This window comes from Coregonus lavaretus (genome assembly GCF_964263955.1).
Source record: "Coregonus lavaretus genome assembly, contig: HAP1_SCAFFOLD_1496, whole genome shotgun sequence".
In the NCBI taxonomy this organism is placed as follows: domain Eukaryota; kingdom Metazoa; phylum Chordata; class Actinopteri; order Salmoniformes; family Salmonidae; genus Coregonus; species Coregonus lavaretus.
In genome coordinates, this window is record NW_028156952.1 from 51,770 (window position 1) to 77,881 (window position 26,112).

The 26,112-nt window shown below is 42.8% G+C and overlaps 1 protein-coding gene across 1 annotated transcript in view; it reads right to left on the reverse strand.

The window, feature by feature from the left end:
- Positions 1–16,185: 16,185 nt before the first annotated feature.
- The window catches only part of LOC311125996 (glutamate receptor 3-like), a gene marked incomplete at both ends in the record, with an annotated part of 46,942 nt that continues 37,015 nt past the window's right edge, over positions 16,186–26,112 (reverse strand). Inside the window, 2 exons of the mRNA XM_084200019.1 lie at positions 16,186–16,431; positions 17,958–18,076. Coding sequence (XP_084056145.1) covers positions 16,186–16,431; positions 17,958–18,076 — 365 coding nt within the window. The remainder of the gene's footprint in view (positions 16,432–17,957; positions 18,077–26,112) is intronic.

Sequence of the window (26,112 nt, forward strand, 5' to 3'; positions counted from 1 at the left end):
TAATTATACTGAGAGGTTTAAACTACAGGCCCCAGACCATCTCTAATTATACTGAGAGTTTAAACTACAGGCCCCAGACCATCTCTAATTATACTGAGTGGTTTAAACTACAGGCCCCAGATCATCTCTAATTATACTGAGGGGTTTAAACTACAGGCCCCCAGACCATCTCTAATTATACTGAGGGGTTTGAACTACAGGCCCCAGACCATCTCTAATTATACTGAGAGGTTTAAACTACAGGCCCCAGACCATCTCTAATTATACTGAGAGGTTTAAACTACAGGCCCCAGACCATCTCTAATTATACTGAGGGGTTTAAACTACAGGCCCCAGACCATCTCTAATTATACTGAGGGGTTTAAACTACAGGGCCCAGACCATCTCTAATTATACTGAGAGGTTTAAACTACAGGCCCCAGACCATCTCTAATTATACTGAGGGGTTTGAACTACAGGGCCCCAGACAATCTCTAATTATACTGAGGGGTATAAACTACAGGCCCCAGACCATCTCTAATTATACTGAGGGGTTTAAACTACAGGCCCCAGACCATCTCTAATTATACTGAGGGGTTTAAACTACAGGCCCCAGACCATCTCTAATTATACTGAGGGGTTTAAACTACAGGCCCCAGACCATCTCTAATTATACTGAGGGGTTTAAACTACAGGCCCCAGACCATCTCTAATTATACTGAGGGGTTTAAACTACAGGCCCCAGACCATCTCTAATTATACTGAGGGGTTTAAACTACAGGCCCCAGACCATCTCTAATTATACTGAGGGGTTTAAACTACAGGCCCCAGATCATCTCTAATTATACTGAGGGGTTTGAACTACAGGCCCCAGACCATCTCTAATTATACTGAGGGGTTCAAACTACAGGACCCCAGACCATCTCTAATTATACTGAGGGGTTTAAACTACAGGCCCCAGACCATCTCTAATTATACTGAGGGGTTTAAACTACAGGCCCCAGACCATCTCTAATTATACTGAGGGGTTTAAACTACAGGCCCCAGACCATCTCTAATTATACTGAGGGGTTTAAACTACAGGGCCCAGACCATCTCTAATTATACTGAGGGGTTTAAACTACAGGGCCCCAGACCATCTCTAATTATACTGAGGGATTTAAACTACAGGCCCCAGACCATCTCTAATTATACTGAGGGGTTTAAACTACAGGCCCCAGACCATCTCTAATTATACTGAAGGGTTTAAACTACAGGCCCCAGACAATCTTTCTAAAACAGTTATTTTCATCATTACTCAGTTATACAGCCTGTGCAGAGTTACTTTGCTTTCATTGAACAGTAGTACCTGGCAAAGCAACGGGCTGAACTTCAAGTGTCATGTACAGTTTTGATTTTCTTGGTTTCTCTTTTCTAGGCCCACTCAAACGGTCTCACACGCACACGGATGCACACACACTCTCACACACACACACACACACACACACACACACACACACACACACACACACACACACACACACACACACACACACACACACACACACACACACTCTCTCACAGGTAAGAGGGTCAGAGGGTCAGAGGATAAGAGCAGTGACGGCTCCCCTTGTGACTAAACTCCATCAGAGTTCAAAATGTGTACGCCTATGCACAGCAGTGTTCTAGAATATTGAACCATTGGCTTTCATACTTTTGGAATTCTCAGAACGGATCCAGCAATTTCTCCAGCCATCACCACATTCAAATGAATAAGGGACGCGTACAGTACATGGAGCCACGTTGGTTGTTAATTGTGGGGAGGTGTGCGTTTGGGCTGTGAGTCCCCCGCTAATGGTGGTCTCAGAGCTGCGTAGCTATGTCACAATGGGAAATTTGTCGGTGGACTCTGAATTATGCTAAAGCCCAGTGTAGATCAGTTCCACAGTGTTACACCTACAGTGCCTTCAGAAAGTCTTCACACCCCTTGACTTTTTCCACATTTTGTTGTGTTACAACATGAATTTAAAATTGATTAAATTGAGATTTTCTTTCACTGGCCTACACACAAGGTCCCATAATGTCAAAGTGGAATTATGTTTTCGAAATTGTTACTAATTAATTACAAATGAAAAGCTGAAATGTCTTGAGTCAATAAGTATTCAACCCCTTTGTTATGGCAAGCCTAAATAAGTTCAGCAGTAAAAATGTGCTTAACAAGTCACGTAATGAGTTGCATGGACTATGTGTGCAATAATAGTGTTTACCATGATTTTTGAATGACTACCTCATCTCTGTACCCCACACATAATATTATCTGTAAGGTCCCTCAGTCGAGCAGTGAATTTCAAACACAGATTCAACCACAAAGACCAGGGAGGTTTTCCAATGCCTCACAAAGAAGGGCACCTATTGGTAGATGGGTAAAAAAAAAAAAAAAGCAGACATTAAATATCCCTTTGATCATGGTGAAGTTATTCATTACACTTTGGATGGTGTGTCAATACACCCAGTCACTACAAAGATACAGGCGTCCTTCCTAACTCAGTTGCCGGAGAGGAAGGAAACTGATCAGGATTTCACCATGAGGCCAATGGTGACTTTAAGAGTTTAATGGCTGTCATAGGAGAAAACTGAGGATTGATCAACAACATTGTAGCTACTCCCCAATAATAACCTAATTGACAGAGTGAAAAGAAGGAAGCCTGTACAGGATAAAAATATTCCAAAACATGCATCATGTTTGCAACAAGGCACTAAATTAATACTGCAAAAAATGTGGCAAAGATATTAACTTTTTGGCCTAAATACAAAGTGTTATGTTTCGGGCAAATCCAATACAACACATTACTGAGTACCACTCCATATTTTCAAGCATAGTGGTGGCTGCATCATGTTATGGGTATGTTTGTAATCATTAAGGACTAGGGAGATTTTCAGGATAAAAAAGAAATGGAATGGAGCTAAGCACAGCCAAAATCCTAGAGGAAAACTTGGTTCAGTCTGCTTTCCAACAGACACTGGGAAATTAATTCACCTTTCAGCAGGACAATAACCTAAAACACAAGGCCAAATCTACACTGGAGTTGCTTACCAAGAAGACGGTTAATGTTCCTCAGTGACCTAGTTACAGTTTTTACTTAAATCTATGGCAAGACCTAAAAAGAGTTGTTTAGCAACGATCAACAACCAATTTGACAGAGCTTGAAGAATTTGGAAAAGAATAAAGAGCAAATGTTGCACAATCCAGGTGTGGAAAGATCTAGAGACTTACCCAGAAAGACTCACAGCTGTAATAGCTGCTAAAGGTGCTTCTAATATGTATTGACTCAGGGGGTTGAATACTTATCTAAACAATATATATGAGTGTTTTATTTTTCATACATTTTTTACATTTGACATTACAGAGTATTTTGTGTAGCTCATTGACAAAAAATGACAATTCAACACGTTTTAATTCCACTTTGTAACACAACAAAATGTGGAAAAAGTCAAGGGGTGTGAATACTTTCTGAAGGCACTGCACATCTTCAGAGAGATAGTGAGGAGGGTTCATCCTTATCATTCACATCACATACTTCTTAGAACAGTGTATAGTTTATCTTCAAACCCACAGTGGGAGATGTAGTTAATTAGAGTTCCTATGATTAGAGATCAGTAGATTTGTGTTTTTAGTGTACCTCTGTCTTAACTACTCCTTGAACGAGGGAAGAGTTATTATCTTCTGTCACAGTTTTAAAGGAAGGGGCTCGTCCCAAAATCTCTCTGTCTTTCATGACTGTTTCAATCCATGTCCTAGAATCTGGAGGACAAACCAGTTCCTTTGTTCTTTGATAGCTGAATGAATTAATTCAGAATAATAGTCTGATGAGCATGCAGCTCCGCGCTGTAGTGTTCCTCTCTGTCTGCATCACGCTCCCCACGCTGTCTTGTTCTGTTTCTGATTAAAAAGAGTCCAGGCAAAGAAAGAAAAGAAGGGAAACCCCCTAAAGAGGAGGAGATGATCAGCAGTGGAGCTAAAGAAGACCAAAAACTAAACAATATCCTTTGATGCTTTGTGGAGCGTACAGTAGCTAATTTCCCCCCAAACATCGGACACCCCCTAACTTCGGACACTCTCTAGCGGTTGGAGGACTAAATCACCTCGAGCTCAACATTTAAATGGACAGGAAAATAACGGTAAGTTTTGCGACTAAAGACACCCTTCTAGCTAGCTGACCACCGATTTTCAGTGCAATATATGTAAGTTCAGTTAGGTTTTCAAAAAAAAAGTTATATATGTACACATTTTGTGGGACATGCTGCATATTGTAAAATTAGACTGCGCGACAGACCACACATAATTTAATATCCAACTTTTTACCTCTGAAATATAGCTAACGGATTGTCTAATGTTGCTAGCTTAGTTGTTAAATGTGATAGAACTGCTAAGACAGCAAAAAGGAAAGATATTGTAAGCGTTAGATAATACATATCACGAAAACAGCTGAATGTTGTCAAGCTTTACCGTATCAAAATTCCTCTGACGGAGGCGATTTGCACAATCTCCAAAAATTTATTTGGAACTTTGAACCATGAACTTTTTGACACCAATCACTGTTGGCTATGTTTCATCTTACAACAGTTACATAGAGGCAGTATTTAGTCAAATGATACAATGTATGCATCAATATTAAATTAATTGGGACACTAATTTTCATTACAGATAACATCAAACAAAAAACGTGGGTACACTTTCAGTTATTGTGAATACTTTCACCTTTCAATGCCTTAGCTTTGAAATGTAAATGTTTATACATATTCAGATTGAGTTATCTTTCTAAAATGTGTATAGTATGCCAAGTTATGTAGCTACATGTATTTACCACCACAGCATGAAGAAAGTCAAGAGGAAGCAGAGGAGTGAGGTGGACATGTTCCATGCCATGTAGGACTGCGGGGCAGGGATGGCTATTCGCAAGGCTGCCAAGGTTAGGCATCTTTTGTTTTTAGGAGATTACCATGTGTATGTGAATTGTATCTGCTAGTAACAGTTTTATTTTCTTATCTACCAAGGGGCATGGTGTACCTCGGCAGACCCTGGCGGACAAGCTGAGCGGCCGGGTGACCCATGGTTGTCGCAGTGGACCACCCACATTGCTTGCACCAGAGGATGAAAATTATCTGGTGCAGTACTGTATCTACTGCGCCAGCCATGGGTTCCCCTTCACCAGACAGAGGCTGATGAAATACGTCTACAAAATATGCAGGTATTTGGTGTTCTATGTGTTTATGTATGTAGATTGGTGGACTGACTGTTCTCAATGTGTGTGATGTAAATGTGTATGTATATGGTGATGCCAAAACAAACATTTTCATCCTGGATGGACAATTATATATTCTATTCTATTGTAGGTTTCGGCACCCAGGGGAAACAATCCCACCACTGGGGAAGAGGTGGTGGGAAATGTTCAGGAGGAGGCACAAGAACCTGAGCATGAGGAGGCCGGACACCCTGGACAGAGGGAGAGCTGAGTGTGCCACACGTCCGACGATGGACACCTTCTTCACTTCTTATGAGAAGCACTTGGAGGAGAGTGGGTTGATGGAGAAACCCAGACAAATCTCTAACTGCGATGAGTCTGGGTTTCGTAGTGACCAGAGCAGGCACAAAGTGCTGGCTACCCGGGGTGCAAAACATGTGTACCAGCAGGCTCCAGGGACCAAGGAGCACATCACAGTGCTGGCCTGCTTCAACACAGCTGGGGAGGACATCCCCCCGTTTATCATCTACCCCAAGTGTTTCCCCGGTGGCTACTACACACTGGGACAGGTGTCTTTTATACAGGTAACGAGTTCAAACAGGTGCAGTTAATACAGGTAATGAGTGGAGAACAGGAGGGCTTCTTAAAGAAAAACGAACAGGTCTGTGAGAGCCGGAATTCTTACTGGTTGGTAGGTGATCAAATACTTATGTCTTGCAATAAAATGCAAATTAATTACTTAAAAATCATACAATGTGTTTTTCTGGATTTTTGTTTTAGATTCCGTCTCTCACAGTTGACGTGTACCTATGATAAAAATTACAGACTTCTACATGCTTTGTAAGTAGGAAAACCTGCAAAATCGGCAGTGTATCAAATACTTGTTCTCCCCACTGTATCTACAATCCATAGCACCAGCCATCAAGTCATCTCCACCTCCTCCAAAACCTCTGCAGCTTCCTCCAGAGGTATTGATGTAAAAACATTAACGGGTTTTCATGCAACATGCTCTGTTTAACACTTATTTTTCTCAAACTGCAGCACAGAAAAGGAAGAGAAAAGCTCCACCGGTCACGTCTTTCACGCCACCCATGGCACCACTCTCAGGTACTCATAATCTGTTTTTCTCTCTCTCTCAGTTGTATCAATTACTATTGTTGTTAAAGAACTTCTACATTTTGCAAAACCATATTAATCAATTTTTATTATTATTACATTTTTTATAAAAGAAGACACCACCTGCTTTGCTCGCTGCTGGGAGCATGATCCGCCTGCAAGCTCACCTCAGGAGTGTAGATCCGAGGTGCCATGGGTGTGCTGTGACTTCTGCCAGCACTGGTTCCACTGCAGGTGTGTGCAGTGGGATCAAGAGGTAGCGGTGGAGCTGGATTTTTATTGTGATTTTTGTGGCAATATAGGGATGGAGGTCGAGATTTAATTGTTTGTTTTGTTTGTGTTCATATGAAATTATTTATTTGTACAAAAAAATAAATGTCTAAAATATAATATATATATTTATTCAACCCATCTTGTGTATTTCTTCCTTTACTTTCTGTAATGATGTCATTTCATAGTGTTGTGTGACCCAGGGGAGAGTTGGTAGATAAGTGGCTTGGTGCTACAGAGTCTGCATTCCTTATGTCAAAGAAGACAACTGCTGTTGATCTTAGAATGATTGATGGACAGGATATACTGACTTGGGGTAAAGGGTAATAACATCAAAGAAGGTAATGCCCACTGATGGGTACCAGATGTTCGTGAAGAAATGTGTAACAGAGTGTATATACGCTGAGAGGATGTCTTTGTTCTAGGTGAGATCGGAAAAGCAAGAGGCAAAGCTCTGTCCTTCTGTTATAACGAACCATGGTACCATATTAAATATCTTATCTGAACTCCCCATCAAAAGTGTTTTAGTATATCCTTACATTTTTAATTACTTGATACCTGAGAAACTCATCATAACACTTTCCAAGTGCAACTCTGCAACATAAACTCCAACAGTGTTTTCATTGTTTATGTCAATGGACATTACTGAAATTAAAGTTTTATTTGATGTAAATTATTCATACTCATTTATATTTTAGTATTCAACTGTTATCTACTTTCTCAAAACATAAGATTAATCTGTAAAACAAATTATGAGACATTATTTGGTTACAACACTGAATATATTGGTGAAGAACCATTTTTTAAGAGTCCACAGGAGGGCGCACCATGCTACGCAATGAAAAGTCATTATTTTTTACCGGAAGGCTAGCCAACAATTCAACTATCTAGTAAACACTTCGGATATGTGGTTGGTGTCTTTTTTTTGAACAAAATTAAACGGATATATCTTGTAATTGAAAAAAATAGTAAGGTGGCCAATAACTGGGGACCGTATGCCGATAATACGGGACGTATTTATTTGCTAAACCGTTTATCAAAAAGCTGATAAAAGTAGTATTTCCACTGAAATGTCAAACATGCTAATTGCTAACCCGTTAGCTAACATTTTTACGACACCAATAATCACATAACATTGATGGCTTGATCACAAGATAACACTGTTGAAGGTAATATATTTCTTAAACGCTGTTGAATATGCCGATAATACGGGGTTCCACGCTACCATTTTCAAGGCTGGGTTTGTTACTCTGGCCTGCCTGCCTGCCTGGTGTGGTTGTGTGTATGTGTGTGTGTGTGTGTGTGTGTGTGTGTGTGTGTGTGTGTGTGTGTGTGTGTGTGTGCGTTTGTGCCTGCCCAGTGGATAAATCCAGAATAATACTGTTTGTCTGCATCCAGAGAGAAAGAAAGGCCTATTGGTCGGCTGGTCGGATGTCACGTTCATGTTTGGTGGGTTTGTTGTGTTGTTTAGGCAATGGGCAGACCAGTCAGTGTGTATTTGTGTGTTTAGGCAATGGGCAGACCAGTCAGTGTGTATTTGTGTGTTTAGGCAATGGGCAGACCAGTCAGTGTGTATTTGTGTGTTCGTGTGTGTTTAGGCACTGGGCAGACCAGTCAGTGTGTATTTGGGCACTGGGCAGACCAGTCAGTGTGTGTTTAGACACTGGGCAGACCAGTCAGTATAGCCTGGCACTGGGAATGTTTTTACCACATAATGACAGCCCACAACCCAGCACACAGGAAGATGGTATTTGAGTAATGTACAGAGTAAGCTGTTCACTAATGTGTTAGATGTTTAGAATAATGTATGGGCTCCATTCAATCCATAGCGCTGAATCAAATCAAATCAAATTGTTACTCATCTCTTAAACAACAGGTGCAGACCAACAGTGAAATGCTTTACGGGCCCTTCCCAACAATGCAGAGAGAAAGATCGATAAATAATAATGAAATCATAATGCTGAGTATCTGCATTGTAGCGTGATTGACATTTAAAGGCAAAGTTCCTGTGTTAGAGGAGGACTAAACACTGCATATGTTTACTCAATCGGCAATGACCTTTACATATCAAGCGTGCTATAACGCGGAACTTCCACAGTACGGATTGAACCGAGCCATCTGTGTGTATGTGTGTGTGTGTGTACATGCATTATGCTGGTGGAGGAGTGTGTTCACTAATGTGTGAGATGTGTATACCAGTAGATATATCATGATCATGATATCATAATACATCATGATACCAGTAGCATTATGTATGTTACAGTGTATTAGTATACATAGTCCTATAGATACATCATGATACCAGTAGTCCTATAGATACATCATGATACCAGTAGTCCTATATATACATCATGATACCAGTAGTCCTATAGATACATCATGGTACCAGTAGTCCTATAGATACATCATGGTACCAGTAGTCCTATAGATACATCATGATACCAGTAGTCCTATAGATACATCATGATACCAGTAGTCCTATAGATACATCATGGTACCAGTAGTCCTATAGATACATCATGATACCAGTAGTCCTATAGATACATCATGGTACCAGTAGTCCTATAGATACATCACAATACCAGTAGTCCTATAGATACATCATGATACCAGTAGTCCTATAGATACATCATGGTACCAGTAGTCCTATAGATACATCATGATACCAGTAGTCCTATATTTACATCATGGTACCAGTAGTCCTATAGATACATCATGATACCAGTAGTCCTATAGATACATCATGATACCAGTAGTTCTATAGATACATAATGTGGGGAGTTATGTACTTAATAACTGTGCTATGTACTCATCAATCCACATATAGACTGAGATGCATTCTAACATCATTCATCTCTGCTCTGGAAGAACATGACTTTCAGTTCATCCAGAAACCAGGCTGCCGTGTTTGATCACTGTCTTGCCGTTGTAGGTTCATGTACTCTGGGTTTGAAATGGTTTCCTCAGTTTATAATGACATATTATTGATTCCTGTCACAAAGAGATAGCTCTTCTCATGACACAGAAGGAGAGAAAGAGAGATAGTAATAGAGATGAAGGGAGAGAGAGAGAGACATAGAGAGGAAAAGATAGAGAGAGAGACAGGGAGAGGAAAAACATATATATATAGAGAGAGAGAGAGAGAGAGAGAGAAAGAGAGACAGACAGAGAGAGGAAAAGATAGAGAGAGAGAGACAGAGAGAGGGAAAAAATATATATATAGAGAGAGAGAGACAGAGACAGAGAGAGAGAGAGAGAGAGAGAGAGAGAGAGAGAGAGAGAGAGAGAGAGAGAGAGAGAGAGAGAGAGAGAGAGAGAGAGAGAGAGAGAGAGAGAGAGAGAGAGAGAGAATGAGAACAGTGTGTTCAGATGCCAATGAAGATGTCAATGAGATTCTCAATCAGTGTATATGGGAGACGGTCGGAGGCAGCAGATGGTTCTGTAGAAATATTGATCCAGGCCAAACCCTCACACTATCTAACTGCTCAATAACCAGCCATGAAATAAAACAACATTTTCTCATCCTGTATTTCAGAAGGCTGTAGTGGTACTGGAAGGGAGTTATATAGTTGACATGTGGCCTGTACATTGTACGTTGCAAAACAGGCAATTTCCTTTCAGATGAGATGAGAGATGCATAGCTTACACACTCTTGGAGTGATGACTGAAGGCATTGCTGTGTGTGTGTGCGTGCGTGCGTGTATTTGAATAAACTCCACCATGCAGGTAAACATACGTTCATGCAATTACAAACACACAAAAATCATTTTTTTCTGTACAGGTTTATTTACAAAATTTATGAAAATTCTCTGTACAGCTCCTCACTAGTGAAGATCATTAATGATATACACACATGCAGATTCTGACTCTTTTGTAGTAGTCACTAAGCTGCTTGGCAATTATCTCTGTGTGAAGTGAACTTACAAAACAAAAGAAACTGTCTCACTAAAGAATAACCGTGGTTGTATTTCTCCTGCTGATCTAGAATCGGATGTAAGTTAGAAGTCATTGCTGATTTTACATGCAGTTTCTTAGAAAAATTGGGAAACCCATTACTCCTTTCTTGTGTAGCCTTAATAAATACATCTAATTTAAATAAATGTACACGTCTCTTTCTTTACAAATGTTTATTTCATATTTCTTGCCTTCCCTTTGTAAGAATTGCTTTTCTTTTTTTTTGTGTAAAACTATCTTTCCACAGTTTTAGGTGATTAATTGTCTTCCTAAATCCTATAGAATCACAGTCTTTTGAAAGGAAAAAGGAAAATGGAAATGTGCTAAGCGTTTAAGACATCCCCTGTAAGTACCTTGTATAAATCTATTTTCTCATTGTAATTATCTATATTATTCATTTATTTCATTAACTAAGTAAATTCACCAAACACTACAATGCTCATAAAATGAAATTAAAAATTGAAAGCAAATCATCAAACCGCAGCTTATTCTTAAATACGAAGGTCATCCAAAATACTACTGTTAAAAAGCCATTACTGTTTGAATTGCAGTTAATCTACTTTTGAATGTCCCTTTTGGTTTGGTTTTAATTTCTTGTACAGAAGACTTGAATGATTTTAGGTTACATGAAAATCCAGTTATAAGCAGGTGTTCTTTCAGAATGAAAAACAAATAGCCTATGTTGGAGTGATGCTGTGTGAGTGAGTTTTCTCTTCATATTCTACAAACCATAAAACACACTGGGAGAGTCACTCAACTATGACACTTGCTCAGACAGTCATCTGCATGCCTTAATAAACCCATCTGAATCTGTTGGCAGTGTATTGGGATCGTGAGATGTGAGATGGCCTGTTTTAATTGTGTGAAGCCAAATGCTGCATCTCACATTAATCTCGTTCAAGAGTCCTCGTGGGTGCGTCCAGAATGGCACCCTATTCCCTATATGGTTCACTACTTTTGACCAGGGGCTCTGGTCAGTAGTGCACTATATAGGGAATAGGTTGCCATTTCAGATGCACTACCAATGCCTGCTCTCAGAGTCTATTTCTGAGACTTCAGAAGCATCATAGTCGAGGACAACAACAATACAATATTATTTTGGCTATGGCATATTTAACCAATTGATTCCAATAAGATTCATCTTTCAAAACAATTCCAAGGTCACAGCAATATAAAAAGCTATCTTCTAATAATCAGTGACTTACTGTACAGTGCCTACAATAAACATATTTTAAAACACATTTAACCAGTAAAAACCTGGCCTGCAAGAAGAATTAGGATAATCTGATCAAATTCCCTCAGCAGAAAAAACTATTTATCTTATGTAATATCGTATTCATCTTCTGTCCGGCACTTGGAAATGTGCTTGGGGTGCGAATGATGGCTTTAGACCTCTTTCTTTTCTCCTCTGATTTCGTCACAACATCTCAAATAAAGTTCCTTACAACAGATTACAGTATCGATCCTGTCTTTCTGTTTATTTGTCTGATTAGTTGATAAATTGTTTGTGGGTTTGTGAGTTCAAGCCAAACGTGATACCATTGTGATGAGTTGTTCTAAGTCATTCTGTGAGTCTGTGAGTGTTCCATACATAAGGCACTGGAGGAAACCGATTGAGTTCTTCACGTCACCAGTCCTGTCGTGTCTTCATTGCAGATTATCGTCGCCATTGCCGCCAGGAGAGGATTTAGCTGCAGATGAGGAAACCCCCATCCTGACGTGATCCTGTCATTTCATCATAGGGTCAATAGTCACAGTCGTTCGTAAGGGTCTAGCTGATGCACCTGATATCTGTTTTAGAGGAACTAGAGACATAGGGAGAATCTCAATTCCATTTCCTTGATTCCTCACGTCCTCTCTCCTTCCCTCCTTCTCAAAACCAATTGGATGAAAAGTCAGTGGTCCCTCCCCTCTGACCTTCTCATCCAATGAGTTTTGAGGAGAGAGGACGTGAGGAATCAATGAAATGCAATTGAGATTCTCACACAGTGACACATGGGTAATAGGCTGTTGAATGGTGGATGAGATGAGATGTGTCATTAGGTTGGAACGGTTGAGTCATGATGGTGTGTGCCAGTATTACTTGGGACATTAGCTTAGCTATTAGCGATTAGCAGATGCCGCTAGCACATTCTACTGAGTAAACTAAAACGTTAAGCTAGATAAAGTGTGAGTGTCCACGAGATAAAGAGTGTTTCAATGTTTTTTGATGGGTTACTCAAAAAAATAAAATGTAATGTTGATTTCAATTAACTGTTTGTGGTGTCAAGAACACCATAGTGCAAGTTTTGTTCTGGATTAAAAAAAAGGGGCTTAGGTGGTGGGTGAGGCAGGGCCGTGGAAGGAGGCGTGGCAGGCCCATTGAGGCGGCTGGATTAAAAAAAAATATTTAGAGGCCCCCATTTTGGCGGTGTAAAGAAATGTTTGCATTTTTAAGCCCATTTCCTGCAAATCTACATATTCTGCCACGGAACTGAGTGTCACGCTCTGGCTCCGGGACTTTGTATGTTGAGCCAGGGTGTGTTCGTTTCGTGGTGTTCTGTTTGGTTGGGTTGTTCTATGTGGTTGTATTTCTTTGTTTGAATGAGTGACTCCCAATCAGAGGTAACGAGTGTCAGCTGTTGGCTCGTTGTCTCTGATTGGGAGCCATATTTATACTGTCTGTTTTCCCCTTGGGGTTGTGGGTTTTTGTTCCGTGTTCAGTCAGTGTTACTGTGGACTTCACGATCGTGTTTTGTTTTGTACTTGTGCTTTACTAATTAAAGTCATGTTCGTTTCACACGCTGCGCCTTGGTCTACTCCTTCTCGTCAAGACGATCGTGACAGAAAAACCCACCATACAACGACCAAGCAGCGTGTCCAGGAGCAGGCAGCCTGGTCATGGGAGGAAGCGCCAGGAAAGGAGATGGAGAGGCTGGCGATGGCCCAGGTGGGCAAAGTGTGGTCCTGGGAGGACATGCTCGGGGGCAAGGGACCTTGGGGTAGGATCAAGGCCCTGGCGAGAGAGGAGCAGCGGCGTCAGCAGTGCCATCGTCGGACGGACGAGAGGCACCCCCAATAATTTTTTAGGGGGGGGGCACACGGCATGGGCGACTGGGCAGCAGGAGGCTGCCACAGGGCGAAATAGGAGAAGAGGAGAGAAGGCCACCGGGTTACGGGAGCCATTGGCGAGAGGAGGGAAGGAAGTCGTAGAGGCACGGCGAGAGGGACTGAGGTGTATTGCCAGTCCGGTCCGGCCCGTTCCTGATCCCCGTTTAAAGCCAGTGGTGTGTGTTCCCAGTACGGTCCGGCCTGTCCCTGCTCCACGCACCAAACCTACGGTGTGCGTCGCCAGCCCAGCCCGGCCTGTCCCTGCTCCACGCATCAAACCTACGGTGTGCGTCGACAGCCCTGCCCGGCCCGTTCCTGCTCCTCGCACCAAGTCTACGGTGTGCGTCGACAGCCCTGCCCGGCCTGTTCCTGCTCCACGCACCAAACCTACGGTGTGCGTCGCCAGCCCTGCCCGGCCTGTTCCTGCTCCACGCACCAAACCTACGGTGTGCGTCGCCAGCCCAGCCCGGCCTGTTCCTGCTCCACGCACCAAGCCTACGGGGTGCGTCGTCAGCCCTGCCCGGCCTGTTCCTGCTCCACGCACCAAACCTACGGTGTGCGTCGCCAGCCCAGCCCGGCCTGTTCCTGCTCCACGCACCAAGCCTACGGGGTGCGTCGTCAGCCCGGCCCGGCCTGTCCCTGCTCCACGCACCAAACCTACGGTGTGCGTCGACAGCCCTGCCCGGCCTGTTCCTGCTCCTCGCACCAAGTCTACGGTGTGCGTCGACAGCCCTGCCCGGACTGTTGCTGCTCCACGCACCAAGTCTACGGTGTGCGTCGACAGCCCTGCCCGGCCCGTTCCTGCTCCTCGCACCAAGTCTACGGTGTGCGTCGACAGCCCTGCCCGGCCTGTTCCTGCTCCACGCACCAAACCTACGGTGTGCGTCGCCAGCCCTGCCCGGCCTGTTCCTGCTCCACGCACCAAACCTACGGTGTGCGTCGCCAGCCCAGCCCGGCCTGTTCCTGCTCCACGCACCAAGCCTACGGGGTGCGTCGTCAGCCCGGCCCGGCCTGTCCCTGCTCCACGCACCAAACCTACGGTGTGCGTCGCCAGCCCTGCCCGGCCTGTTCCTGCTCCACGCACTAAGCCTACGGTGTGCGTCGCCAGCCCAGCCCGGCCTGTTCCTGCTCCACGCACCAAGCCTACGGGGTGCGTCGTCGGCCTGGTCCAGCTCGTGCCTGCTACTCGCACCAAGCCAAGGGTGCGAGTCGTCAGCCTGATCCAGGCCATTCCTGCTACTCGCACCAAGCCAAGGATGCGAGTCGTCAGCCTGGTGAGGTCCGTTCCGGCTCCACGCACCAAGCCAAGGGTGCGTATCGTCAGCCAGGTCCGGTCCGTGCCTTTCTCACGCGCCAAGCCAGGGGTGCGCGTCGTCAGTCCGGTGCCTGATCAGGTCAGCTACTCCACTACGGAGTTTGAGCAATCCGCTCCGTCTATGTCCGGTCCAGATCCAGCCAGCGGGGTCAGACCGGACCGGGGGCGCTACGGGGGGATTGTGGAAGGGTGGTGGTCAAGCCCGGAGCCGGAGCCGCCTCCGAGGAGAAATGCCCACCCAGCCCTCCCCTGTTTGTGGTTTTGAGGCGCGGTCGCAGTCCGCGCCTTTAGGGGGGGGTACTGTCACGCTCTGGCTCCGGGACTTTGTATGTTGAGCCAGGGTGTGTTCGTTTCGTGGTGTTCTGTTTGGTTGGGTTGTTCTATGTGGTTGTATTTCTTTGTTTGAATGAGTGACTCCCAATCAGAGGTAACGAGTGTCAGCTGTTGGCTCGTTGTCTCTGATTGGGAGCCATATTTATACTGTCTGTTTTCCCCTTGGGGTTGTGGGTTTTTGTTCCGTGTTCAGTCAGTGTTACTGTGGACTTCACGATCGTGTTTTGTTTTGTACTTGTGCTTTACTAATTAAAGTCATGTTCGTTTCACACGCTGCGCCTTGGTCTACTCCTTCTCGTCAAGACGATCGTGACACTGAGAGAACATTTAGCAGTTTTAAAGCTAATTTCCTACAATTGTATGCATTTTGCCATGGCTAATGCTGTGTTCTTTTAATCAAACATAATAACAAAATCTATATTGCTAAATTCATTTTTGTAATTTGTTATGTCCAATTCTACCTGACTGTCTAGCTTTTATGTTGGTGATTGTTAGTCCTCAAATATTATATTATACAAAAATATATAGGTCCATTATCTCGTCTACTGGTTTTAATCATTTAAGTTTACACTGAAAGGGTTTCTCCATCCTGAAAATGAATTTCTAATTATTATATATATTTTTTAGGTGACCCGAACTAACGCTTGACCTGTAGTCATATGCAGTATGTAGCAATGTCAAGTCAACAAAAGTCTTCGGGAATTGTAAATGTAATGTTGGGTTGTCTGTTGTGAGTATGTCCAAGTCAAGAGTGACAAAGTGTTACGAAATTACACCAACAGCTTGACAACAACACAAACAAACAAGTGAATCATTCAACACCAACAACACGACCAGAAGAAACCAACTAAATTATTCAGATGTCACAGAGAGAGAATCAGGAAGAGAGCAGCATCGTCATTACCCTTAGATCTTAACGCTGTCTGTCCCATACACGTTGTAGCCTTCTCTGTATGTGGCAAAGTTCTGGGGGTTGGTCGGGGGAGCTGGCTTAAATTTCTCAGCATTCTTTGCTAGTTTGAGCCGTTTGGTTTCAGCACGTGATTTGTAACAGAACTCAATCAGAGCCACCATCATGGCCAGCCCCAGCCCTCCAACCAGAATATAGAAGACTCCAGCCACATTGCTCAGGCTGAGAGCACTTGTCTTGTCCTGGGGAAGTTGAAGAACATAGTTAGAGGGTTTGCGGTGGAGAGAGTTTTGTAGAGAACAGCAGCCTACCAGTATGCCAATAAAGCAGATCTATATCTATATATCTATAGGCCTCAAACTGATCCTTACATAGTCTTGTTGAAATAACAGTCAAAGACCTAACAATCAGAACTCACATGGATACTCTATAACTAGACCCTCCTACAAACTCTCTCTCTGAGACTGAAACATTTCTGATGCTACCAATGGCAGATCATACTACAGACTCCAGAGGCAAACAGCAACAGAAGGTTGACAAAGTAAAGGATGGCTGAGGTTGACTCTAGAAGAGGTCTAGATTGGACTGGCTTTCCTATAGTGGTCCAAGAAGTTGTGAGGAACATCTGAACACCATAGTCAGACCACTCTCCAATGAAGGAGAGACAAGTCACCACTTTATGTTTGATCTAGGTGAATGTAAAGCTTCCCCTACTCTACATGTCTTCTTCCATATAAGGAAGCTGCGGTCAGTAACTCACAGGTCAACATTTCAAGCCCTGTCCTGAAAAAAAAAATGTCTTATAGTAAGCTGTGATACTGTGTAGTCAAATCTCTCTGACATCAAAAAAATCCCAAAAGCCATTTTAAGAACGGAATCAAACCATTATGCTGCTGCTTATTTCCCAAACATGTTTATTGAAAATTTGTTCATGAGAGTTTTACCGTTTGCAGTTTAACCCTTTGAGATTTGACTGAGGTTATACCTGTGGTAATACGTAGCTAAGCCGTCGAGGGTACAGATAGTGATCTGTTAGTTCATTAGCCTGGCTACGGTCTCAGAGGGTTGAATGAGAGGTTTTATTACATTAATAGAAACAACAAGATCTCTTCATTGCAACTCCTTGCTCAGACAAAGACTTGAAAAACAACCCCACGGTGTTTTAACGTCTTCCTGAAGTTAATTGATCACAACACTTTGTTTGTTTACCACAGGAGGTTAAAGAACCCAATAGATACATTTCCATGTAACCTAGTAACAACACAGATAAATCAAATTTTAATTAAGAGTTTAGTAAATAGAAACAGCAGCATAATGGTAAGAATATTATGAATGTCAAGTGTGAAAATGAGCGAAAATAGCACTCAATATCAACAGCCAGTCAACAACTATTCAATGATGGTGTTTGATTATTTTACACATTTACAGTTTCCCCAAGCAAAGTCTAATGTAATTTACAGTTTGTGAGGAAAAAAGGAGTTCATATTTCTATAAAAATTACTTTAACATTTACGTTGGTAAAAAAAATGACAAACTATTTTTTGGATATGATTTGAATTGGGGAAATAGTGCATGATGGACTTGAGCCACTTGTTCATTTTTGTTACATGTATGTGGCAGAATTTTGTTTTTGTTTTGTTTGTATAAAAAAATCATATAATAAGAGGTAGGGGGATATATAGTATAGCTAATCTTAATGTTTCAGTATAGTTTAGTATTTGTTCATATGAACACTGGGAATCAGTACAGAAGACCTGCGGAGACTGACCTTACTTCCAGAGTCCTTGGTTCCACATTCACCCTTATCGTACCACCATTTGTTTTTCAGCTTGTCTAAGATGCCTTGTTCACTGAGTTTCAATACGGCAAGGTTTACAGGAGTTCTTCACGTGGGAAATAACATAAATAACATCATATTATGTTATTTTATGTTATTCATAACTTTATAGCTTGCATAACGTCATAACAAAGCGATCGAGCAGGACTCCTGGCCATTGTCACATCACAGAGAGCAGGCATTTTAGTCTATTACCTTGTCGTCATTGACCAGCCCTAGTCTAGGGCCAGGGCCTGCTCCTATCGCTTCGAGTAATCGGCAGACGCTGGTAACAGGACGAGCCGGTACTGACTGTACACTCTGCTGGTCTGGTAGTATCTAAAGCTGAGGAAGGTATTTGTTTGTGGGCACAGCAGGGTAGCTTTCTGACCAGCACTTAACAAGTTTGATCCAACTAGAACCTTCTCTTGACTAACAGTAACAGTAAAGGACTACAACAAAAACGTTGACCTGAACTTTTTCCAAGGCGGTAGAAGCAGAGGCTAGAAGACCTCCTACTGCAACATCACAAGGGGGCTCTGAGATTTGGCTGCAAAGACAACATAAACTTTGAATCTTGGGACACTAATAATGGCATGTATCTTGACGTTAAAGACGGCATTAAAATACTGAATAAAGCCAGAGGTGTTTCACATCAAACGTTTCTTAAGAACTATTTATTGGTGTGAAAACCGGTTTGGTTGAAGCCTTTACTATATCCTCTTACAAGGGGGATTACTGTCAACAGAACCAAGCTACAGCTTCATCACCGCTGTTTAAGCTCAGCTTTGGCACATCAGGGGAATAATACATGTGGTTTCTCTCTGTAATATGGTTTCATCAGAAGAACCTGATAGGTAATTGGCAACATTTCTAAGGAATGTCTAACTGCCTTACAACTGACATAGTGCCTTTACCTGTGAAAGATACATTCCAAAATACAGTTAAAGAAATGAAGCTATGATGCTAGGTGTAGAGAGCACAACACACTAATGATGCATAATTAGGAAGATTGTTCATGTGGTGCTCTACTCTATAGCCCCTATATAAACAGAGTGGTGGTGCTCTACTCTATAGCTCCAATATAAACAGACTGGTGGTGCTCTACTCTATAGCTCCTATATAAACAGACTGGTGGTGCTCTACTCTATAGCTCCTATATAAACAGACTGGTGGTGCTCTACTCTATAGCCTCTATAGAAACAGACTGGTGGTGCTCTACTCCATAGCTCCTATATAAACAGACTGGTGGTGCTCTACTCTATAGCTCCTATATAAACAGACTGGTGGTGCTCTACTCTATAGCTCCTATAGAAACAGACTGGTGGTGCTCTACTCTATAGCTCCTATATAAACAGAGTGGTGGTGCTCTACTCTATAGCTCCTATATAAACAGAGTGGTGGTGCTCTACTCTATAGCCCCTATAGAAACAGACTGGTGGTGCTCTACTCTATAGCCCCTATAGAAACAGACTGGTGGTGCTCTACTCTATAGCTCCTATATGAACAGACTGGTGGTGCTCTACTCTATAGCTCCTATATAAACAGACTGGTGGTGCTCTACTCTATAGCTCCTATATAAACAGACTGGTGGTGCTCTACTCCATAGCTCCTATATAAACAGACTGGTGGTGCTCTACTCTATAGCCCCTATATAAACAGACTGGTGGTGCTCTACTCTATAGCCCCTATAGAAACAGACTGGTGGTGCTCTACTCTATAGCTCCTATATAAACAGACTGGTGGTGCTCTACTCTATAGCTCCTATATAAACAGACTGGTGGTGCTCTACTCCATAGCTCCTATATAAACAGACTGGTGTTTCTCTACTCTATATCCCCTATAGAAACAGACTGGTGGTGCTCTACTCTATAGCTCCTATAGAAACAGACTGGTGGTGCTCTACTCTATAGCCCCTATATAAACAGAGTGGTGGTGCTCTACTCTATAGCTCCTATATAAACAGACTGGTGGTGCTCTACTCTATAGCCTCTATATAAACAGACTGGTGGTGCTCTACTCTATAGCCCCTATATAAACAGACTGGTGGTGCTCTACTCTATAGCTCCCATATAAACAGACTGGTGGTGCTCTACTCTATAGCCCCTATATAAACAGACTGGTGGTGCTCTACTCTATAGCTCCTATATAAACAGACTGGTGGTGCTCTACTCTATAGCTCCTATAGAAACAGACTGGTGGTGCTCTACTCTATAGCCCCTATAGAAACAGACTGGTGGTGCTCTACTCTATAGCCCCTATAGAAACAGACTGGTGGTGCTCTACTCTATAGCTCCTATATGAACAGACTGGTGGTGCTCTACTCTATAGCTCCTATATAAACAGACTGGTGGTGCTCTACTCTATAGCTCCTATATAAACAGACTGGTGGTGCTCTACTCCATAGCTCCTATATAAACAGACTGGTGGTGCTCTACTCTATAGCCCCTATATAAACAGACTGGTGGTGCTCTACTCTATAGCCCCTATAGAAACAGACTGGTGGTGCTCTACTCTATAGCTCCTATATAAACAGACTGGTGGTGCTCTACTCTATAGCTCCTATATAAACAGACTGGTGGTGCTCTACTCCATAGCTCCTATATAAACAGACTGGTGTTTCTCTACTCTATATCCCCTATAGAAACAGACTGGTGGTGCTCTACTCTATAGCTCCTATAGAAACAGACTGGTGGTGCTCTACTCTATAGCCCCTATATAAACAGAGTGGTGGTGCTCTACTCTATAGCTCCTATATAAACAGACTGGTGGTGCTCTACTCTATAGCCTCTATATAAACAGACTGGTGGTGCTCTACTCTATAGCCCCTATATAAACAGACTGGTGGTGCTCTACTCTATAGCTCCCATATAAACAGACTGGTGGTGCTCTACTCTATAGCCCCTATATAAACAGACTGGTGGTGCTCTACTCTATAGCTCCTATATAAACAGACTGGTGGTGCTCTACTCTATAGCTCCTATAGAAACAGACTGGTGGTGCTCTACTCTATAGCTCCTATATAAACAGAGTGGTGGTGCTCTACTCTATAGCTCCTATATAAACAGAGTGGTGGTGCTCTACTCTATAGCTCCTATAGAAACAGACTGGTGGTGCTCTACTCCATAGCTCCTATAGAAACAGACTGGTGGTGCTCTACTCTATAGCTCCTATATAAACAGACTGGTGGTGCTCTACTCCATAGCTCCTATATAAACAGACTGGTGGTGCTCTACTCTATAGCTCCCATAGAAACAGACTGGTGGTGCTCTACTCTATAGCTACTATATAAACAGACTGGTGGTGCTCTACTCTATAGCTCCTATATAAACAGACTGGTGGTGCTCTACTCTATAGCTCCTATATAAACAGACTGGTGGTGCTCTACTCTATAGCTCCTATATAAACAGACTGGTGGTGCTCTACTCTATAGCCCCTATAGAAACAGACTGGTGGTGCTCTACTCTATAGCTCCTATATAAACATACTGGTGGTGCTCTACTCTATAGCCCCTATAGAAACAGACTGGTGGTGCTCTACTCTATAGCCCCTATAGAAACAGACTGGTGGTGCTCTACTCTATAGCTCCTATATAAACAGACTGGTGGTGCTCTACTCTATAGCTCCTATATAAACAGACTGGTGGTGCTCTACTCTATAGCATCTATAGAAACAGACTGGTGGTGCTCTACTCTATAGCCCCTATATAAACAGACTGGTGGTGCTCTACTCTATAGCCCCTATATAAACAGACTGGTGGTGCTCTACTCTATAGCTCCTATATAAACAGACTGGTGGTGCTCTACTCTATAGCTCCTATAGAAACAGACTGGTGGTGCTCTACTCTATAGCTCCTATAGAAACAGACTGGTGGTGCTCTACTCTATAGCTCCTATAGAAACAGACTGGTGGTGCTCTACTCTATAGCCCCTATATAAACAGACTGGTGGTGCTCTACTCTATAGCTCCTATATAAACAGACTGGTGGTGCTCTACTCTATAGCTCCTATAGAAACAGACTGGTGGTGCTCTACTCTATAGCTCCTATATAAACAGACTGGTGGTGCTCTACTCTATAGCTCCTACATAAACAGACTGGTGGTGCTCTACTCTATAGCCCCTATAGAAACAGACTGGTGGTGCTCTACTCTATAGCTCCTATATAAACAGACTGGTGGTGCTCTACTCTATAGCCTCTATAGAAACAGACTGGTGGTGCTCTACTCTATAGCTCCTATATAAACAGACTGGTGGTGCTCTACTCTATAGCTCCTATATAAACAGACTGGTGGTGCTCTACTCTATAGCCCCTATAGAAACAGACTGGTGGTGCTCTACTCTATAGCTCCTATATAAACAGACTGGTGGTGCTCTACTCTATAGCTCCTATATAAACAGACTGGTGGTGCTCTACTCTATAGCCCCTATAGAAACAGACTGGTGGTGCTCTACTCTATAGCCCCTATAGAAACAGACTGGTGGTGCTCTACTCTATAGCTCCTATATAAACAGACTGGTGGTGCTCTACTCTATAGCTCCTATATAAACAGACTGGTGGTGCTCTACTCTATAGCCCCTATAGAAACAGACTGGTGGTGCTCTACTCGATAGCCCCTATAGAAACAGACTGGTGGTGCTCTACTCTATAGCTCCTATATAAACAGACTGGTGGTGCTCTACTATATAGCTCCTATATAAACAGACTGGTGGTGCTCTACTCTATAGCCCCTATAGAAACAGACTGGTGGTGCTCTACTCTATAGCTCCTATATAAACAGACTGGTGGTGCTCTACTCTATAGCTCCTATATATACAGACTGGTGGTGCTCTACTCTATAGCCTCTATAGAAACAGACTGGTGGTGCTCTACTCTATAGCCCCTATATAAACAGACTGGTGGTGCTCTACTCTATAGCCCCTATATAAACAGACTGGTGGTGCTCTACTCTATAGCCTCTATAGAAACAGACTGGTGGTGCTCTACTCTATAGCCTCTATATAAACAGACTGGTGGTGCTCTACTCCATAGCTCCTATATAAACAGACTGGTGGGTCTCTACTCTATAGCTCCTATATAAACAGACTGGTGGTGCTCTACTCTATAGCTCCTATAGAAACAGACTGGTGGTGCTCTACTCTATAGCTCCTATATAAACAGACTGGTGGTGCTCTACTCTATAGCTCCTATATAAACAGACTGGTGGTGCTCTACTCTATAGCTCCTATATAAACAGACTGGTGGTGCTCTACTCCATAGCTCCTATATAAACAGACTGGTGGTGCTCTACTCTATAGCTCCTATATAAACAGAGTGGTGGTGCTCTACTCTATAGCTCCTATATAAACAGACTGGTGGTGCTCTACTCTATAGCTCCTATATAAACAGACTGGTGGTGCTCTACTCTATAGCTCCTATACAAACAGACTGGTGGTGCTCTACTCTATAGCTCCTATATAAACAGACTGGTGGATCTCTACTCTATAGCTCCTATATAAACAGACTGGTGGTGCTCTACTCTATAGCGCCTATATAAACAGACTGGTGGTGCTCTACTCTATAGCCTCTATAGAAAAAGACTGGTGGTGCTCTACTCTATAGCTCCTGTAGAAACAGACTGGTGGTGCTCTACTCTATAGCTCCTATATAAACAGACTGGTGGTGCTCTACTCTATAGCTCCTATAGAAACAGACTGGTGGTGCTCTACTCTATAGCCTCTATATAAACAGACTGGTGGTGCTCTACTCTATAGCTCCTATATAAACAGACTGGTGGTGCTCTACTCTATAGCCTCTATAGAAACAGACTGGTGGTGCTCTACTCTATAGCCTCTATATAAACAGACTGGTGGTGCTCTACTCCATAGCTCCTATATAAACAGACTGGTGGTGCTCTACTCTATAGCCTCTATAGAAACAGACTGGTGGTGCTCTACTCTATAGCCTCTATATAAACAGACTGGTGGTGCTCTACTCCATAAATCCTATATAAACAGACTAGTGGTGCTCTACTCTATAGCCTCTATAGAAACAGACTGGTGGTGCTCTACTCTATAGCCTCTATATAAACAGACTGGTGGTGCTCTACTCTATAGCTCCTATATAAACAGACTGGTGGTGCTCTACTCTATAGCTCCTATATAAACAGACTGGTGGTGCTCTACTCTATAGCCTCTATAGAAACAGACTGGTGGTGCTCTACTCTATAGCCCCTATATAAACAGACTGGTGGTGCTCTACTCTATAGCCCCTATATAAACAGACTGGTGGTGCTCTACTCTATAGCCTCTATAGAAACAGACTGGTGGTGCTCTACTCTATAGCCTCTATATAAACAGACTGGTGGTGCTCTACTCCATAGCTCCTATATAAACAGACTGGTGGGTCTCTACTCTATAGCTCCTATATAAACAGACTGGTGGTGCTCTACTCTATAGCTCCTATAGAAACAGACTGGTGGTGCTCTACTCTATAGCTCCTATATAAACAGACTGGTGGTGCTCTACTCTATAGCTCCTATATAAACAGACTGGTGGTGCTCTACTCTATAGCTCCTATATAAACAGACTGGTGGTGCTCTACTCCATAGCTCCTATATAAACAGACTGGTGGTGCTCTACTCTATAGCTCCTATATAAACAGAGTGGTGGTGCTCTACTCTATAGCTCCTATATAAACAGACTGGTGGTGCTCTACTCTATAGCTCCTATATAAACAGACTGGTGGTGCTCTACTCTATAGCTCCTATACAAACAGACTGGTGGTGCTCTACTCTATAGCTCCTATATAAACAGACTGGTGGATCTCTACTCTATAGCTCCTATATAAACAGACTGGTGGTGCTCTACTCTATAGCGCCTATATAAACAGACTGGTGGTGCTCTACTCTATAGCCTCTATAGAAACAGACTGGTGGTGCTCTACTCTATAGCTCCTGTAGAAACAGACTGGTGGTGCTCTACTCTATAGCTCCTATATAAACAGACTGGTGGTGCTCTACTCTATAGCTCCTATAGAAACAGACTGGTGGTGCTCTACTCTATAGCCTCTATATAAACAGACTGGTGGTCCTCTACTCTATAGCTCCTATATAAACAGACTGGTGGTGCTCTACTCTATAGCCTCTATAGAAACAGACTGGTGGTGCTCTACTCTATAGCCTCTATATAAACAGACTGGTGGTGCTCTACTCTATAGCCTCTATATAAACAGACTGGTGGTGCTCTACTCCATAGCTCCTATATAAACAGACTGGTGGTGCTCTACTCTATAGCCTCTATAGAAACAGACTGGTGGTGCTCTACTCTATAGCCTCTATATAAACAGACTGGTGGTGCTCTACTCCATAAATCCTATATAAACAGACTAGTGGTGCTCTACTCTATAGCCTTTATAGAAACAGACTGGTGGTGCTCTACTCTATAGCCTCTATATAAACAGACTGGTGGTGCTCTACTCTATAGCTCCTATATAAACAGACTGGTGGTGCTCTACTCTATAGCTCCTATATAAACAGACTGGTGGTGCTCTACTCTATAGCCTCTATAGAAACAGACTGGTGGTGCTCTACTCTATAGCCCCTATATAAACAGACTGGTGGTGCTCTACTCTATAGCCCCTATATAAACAGACTGGTGGTGCTCTACTCTATAGCCTCTATAGAAACAGACTGGTGGTGCTCTACTCTATAGCCTCTATATAAACAGACTGGTGGTGCTCTACTCCATAGCTCCTATATAAACAGACTGGTGGGTCTCTACTCTATAGCTCCTATATAAACAGACTGGTGGTGCTCTACTCTATAGCTCCTATAGAAACAGACTGGTGGTGCTCTACTCTATAGCTCCTATATAAACAGACTGGTGGTGCTCTACTCTATAGCTCCTATATAAACAGACTGGTGGTGCTCTACTCTATAGCTCCTATATAAACAGACTGGTGGTGCTCTACTCCATAGCTCCTATATAAACAGACTGGTGGTGCTCTACTCTATAGCTCCTATATAAACAGAGTGGTGGTGCTCTACTCTATAGCTCCTATATAAACAGACTGGTGGTGCTCTACTCTATAGCTCCTATATAAACAGACTGGTGGTGCTCTACTCTATAG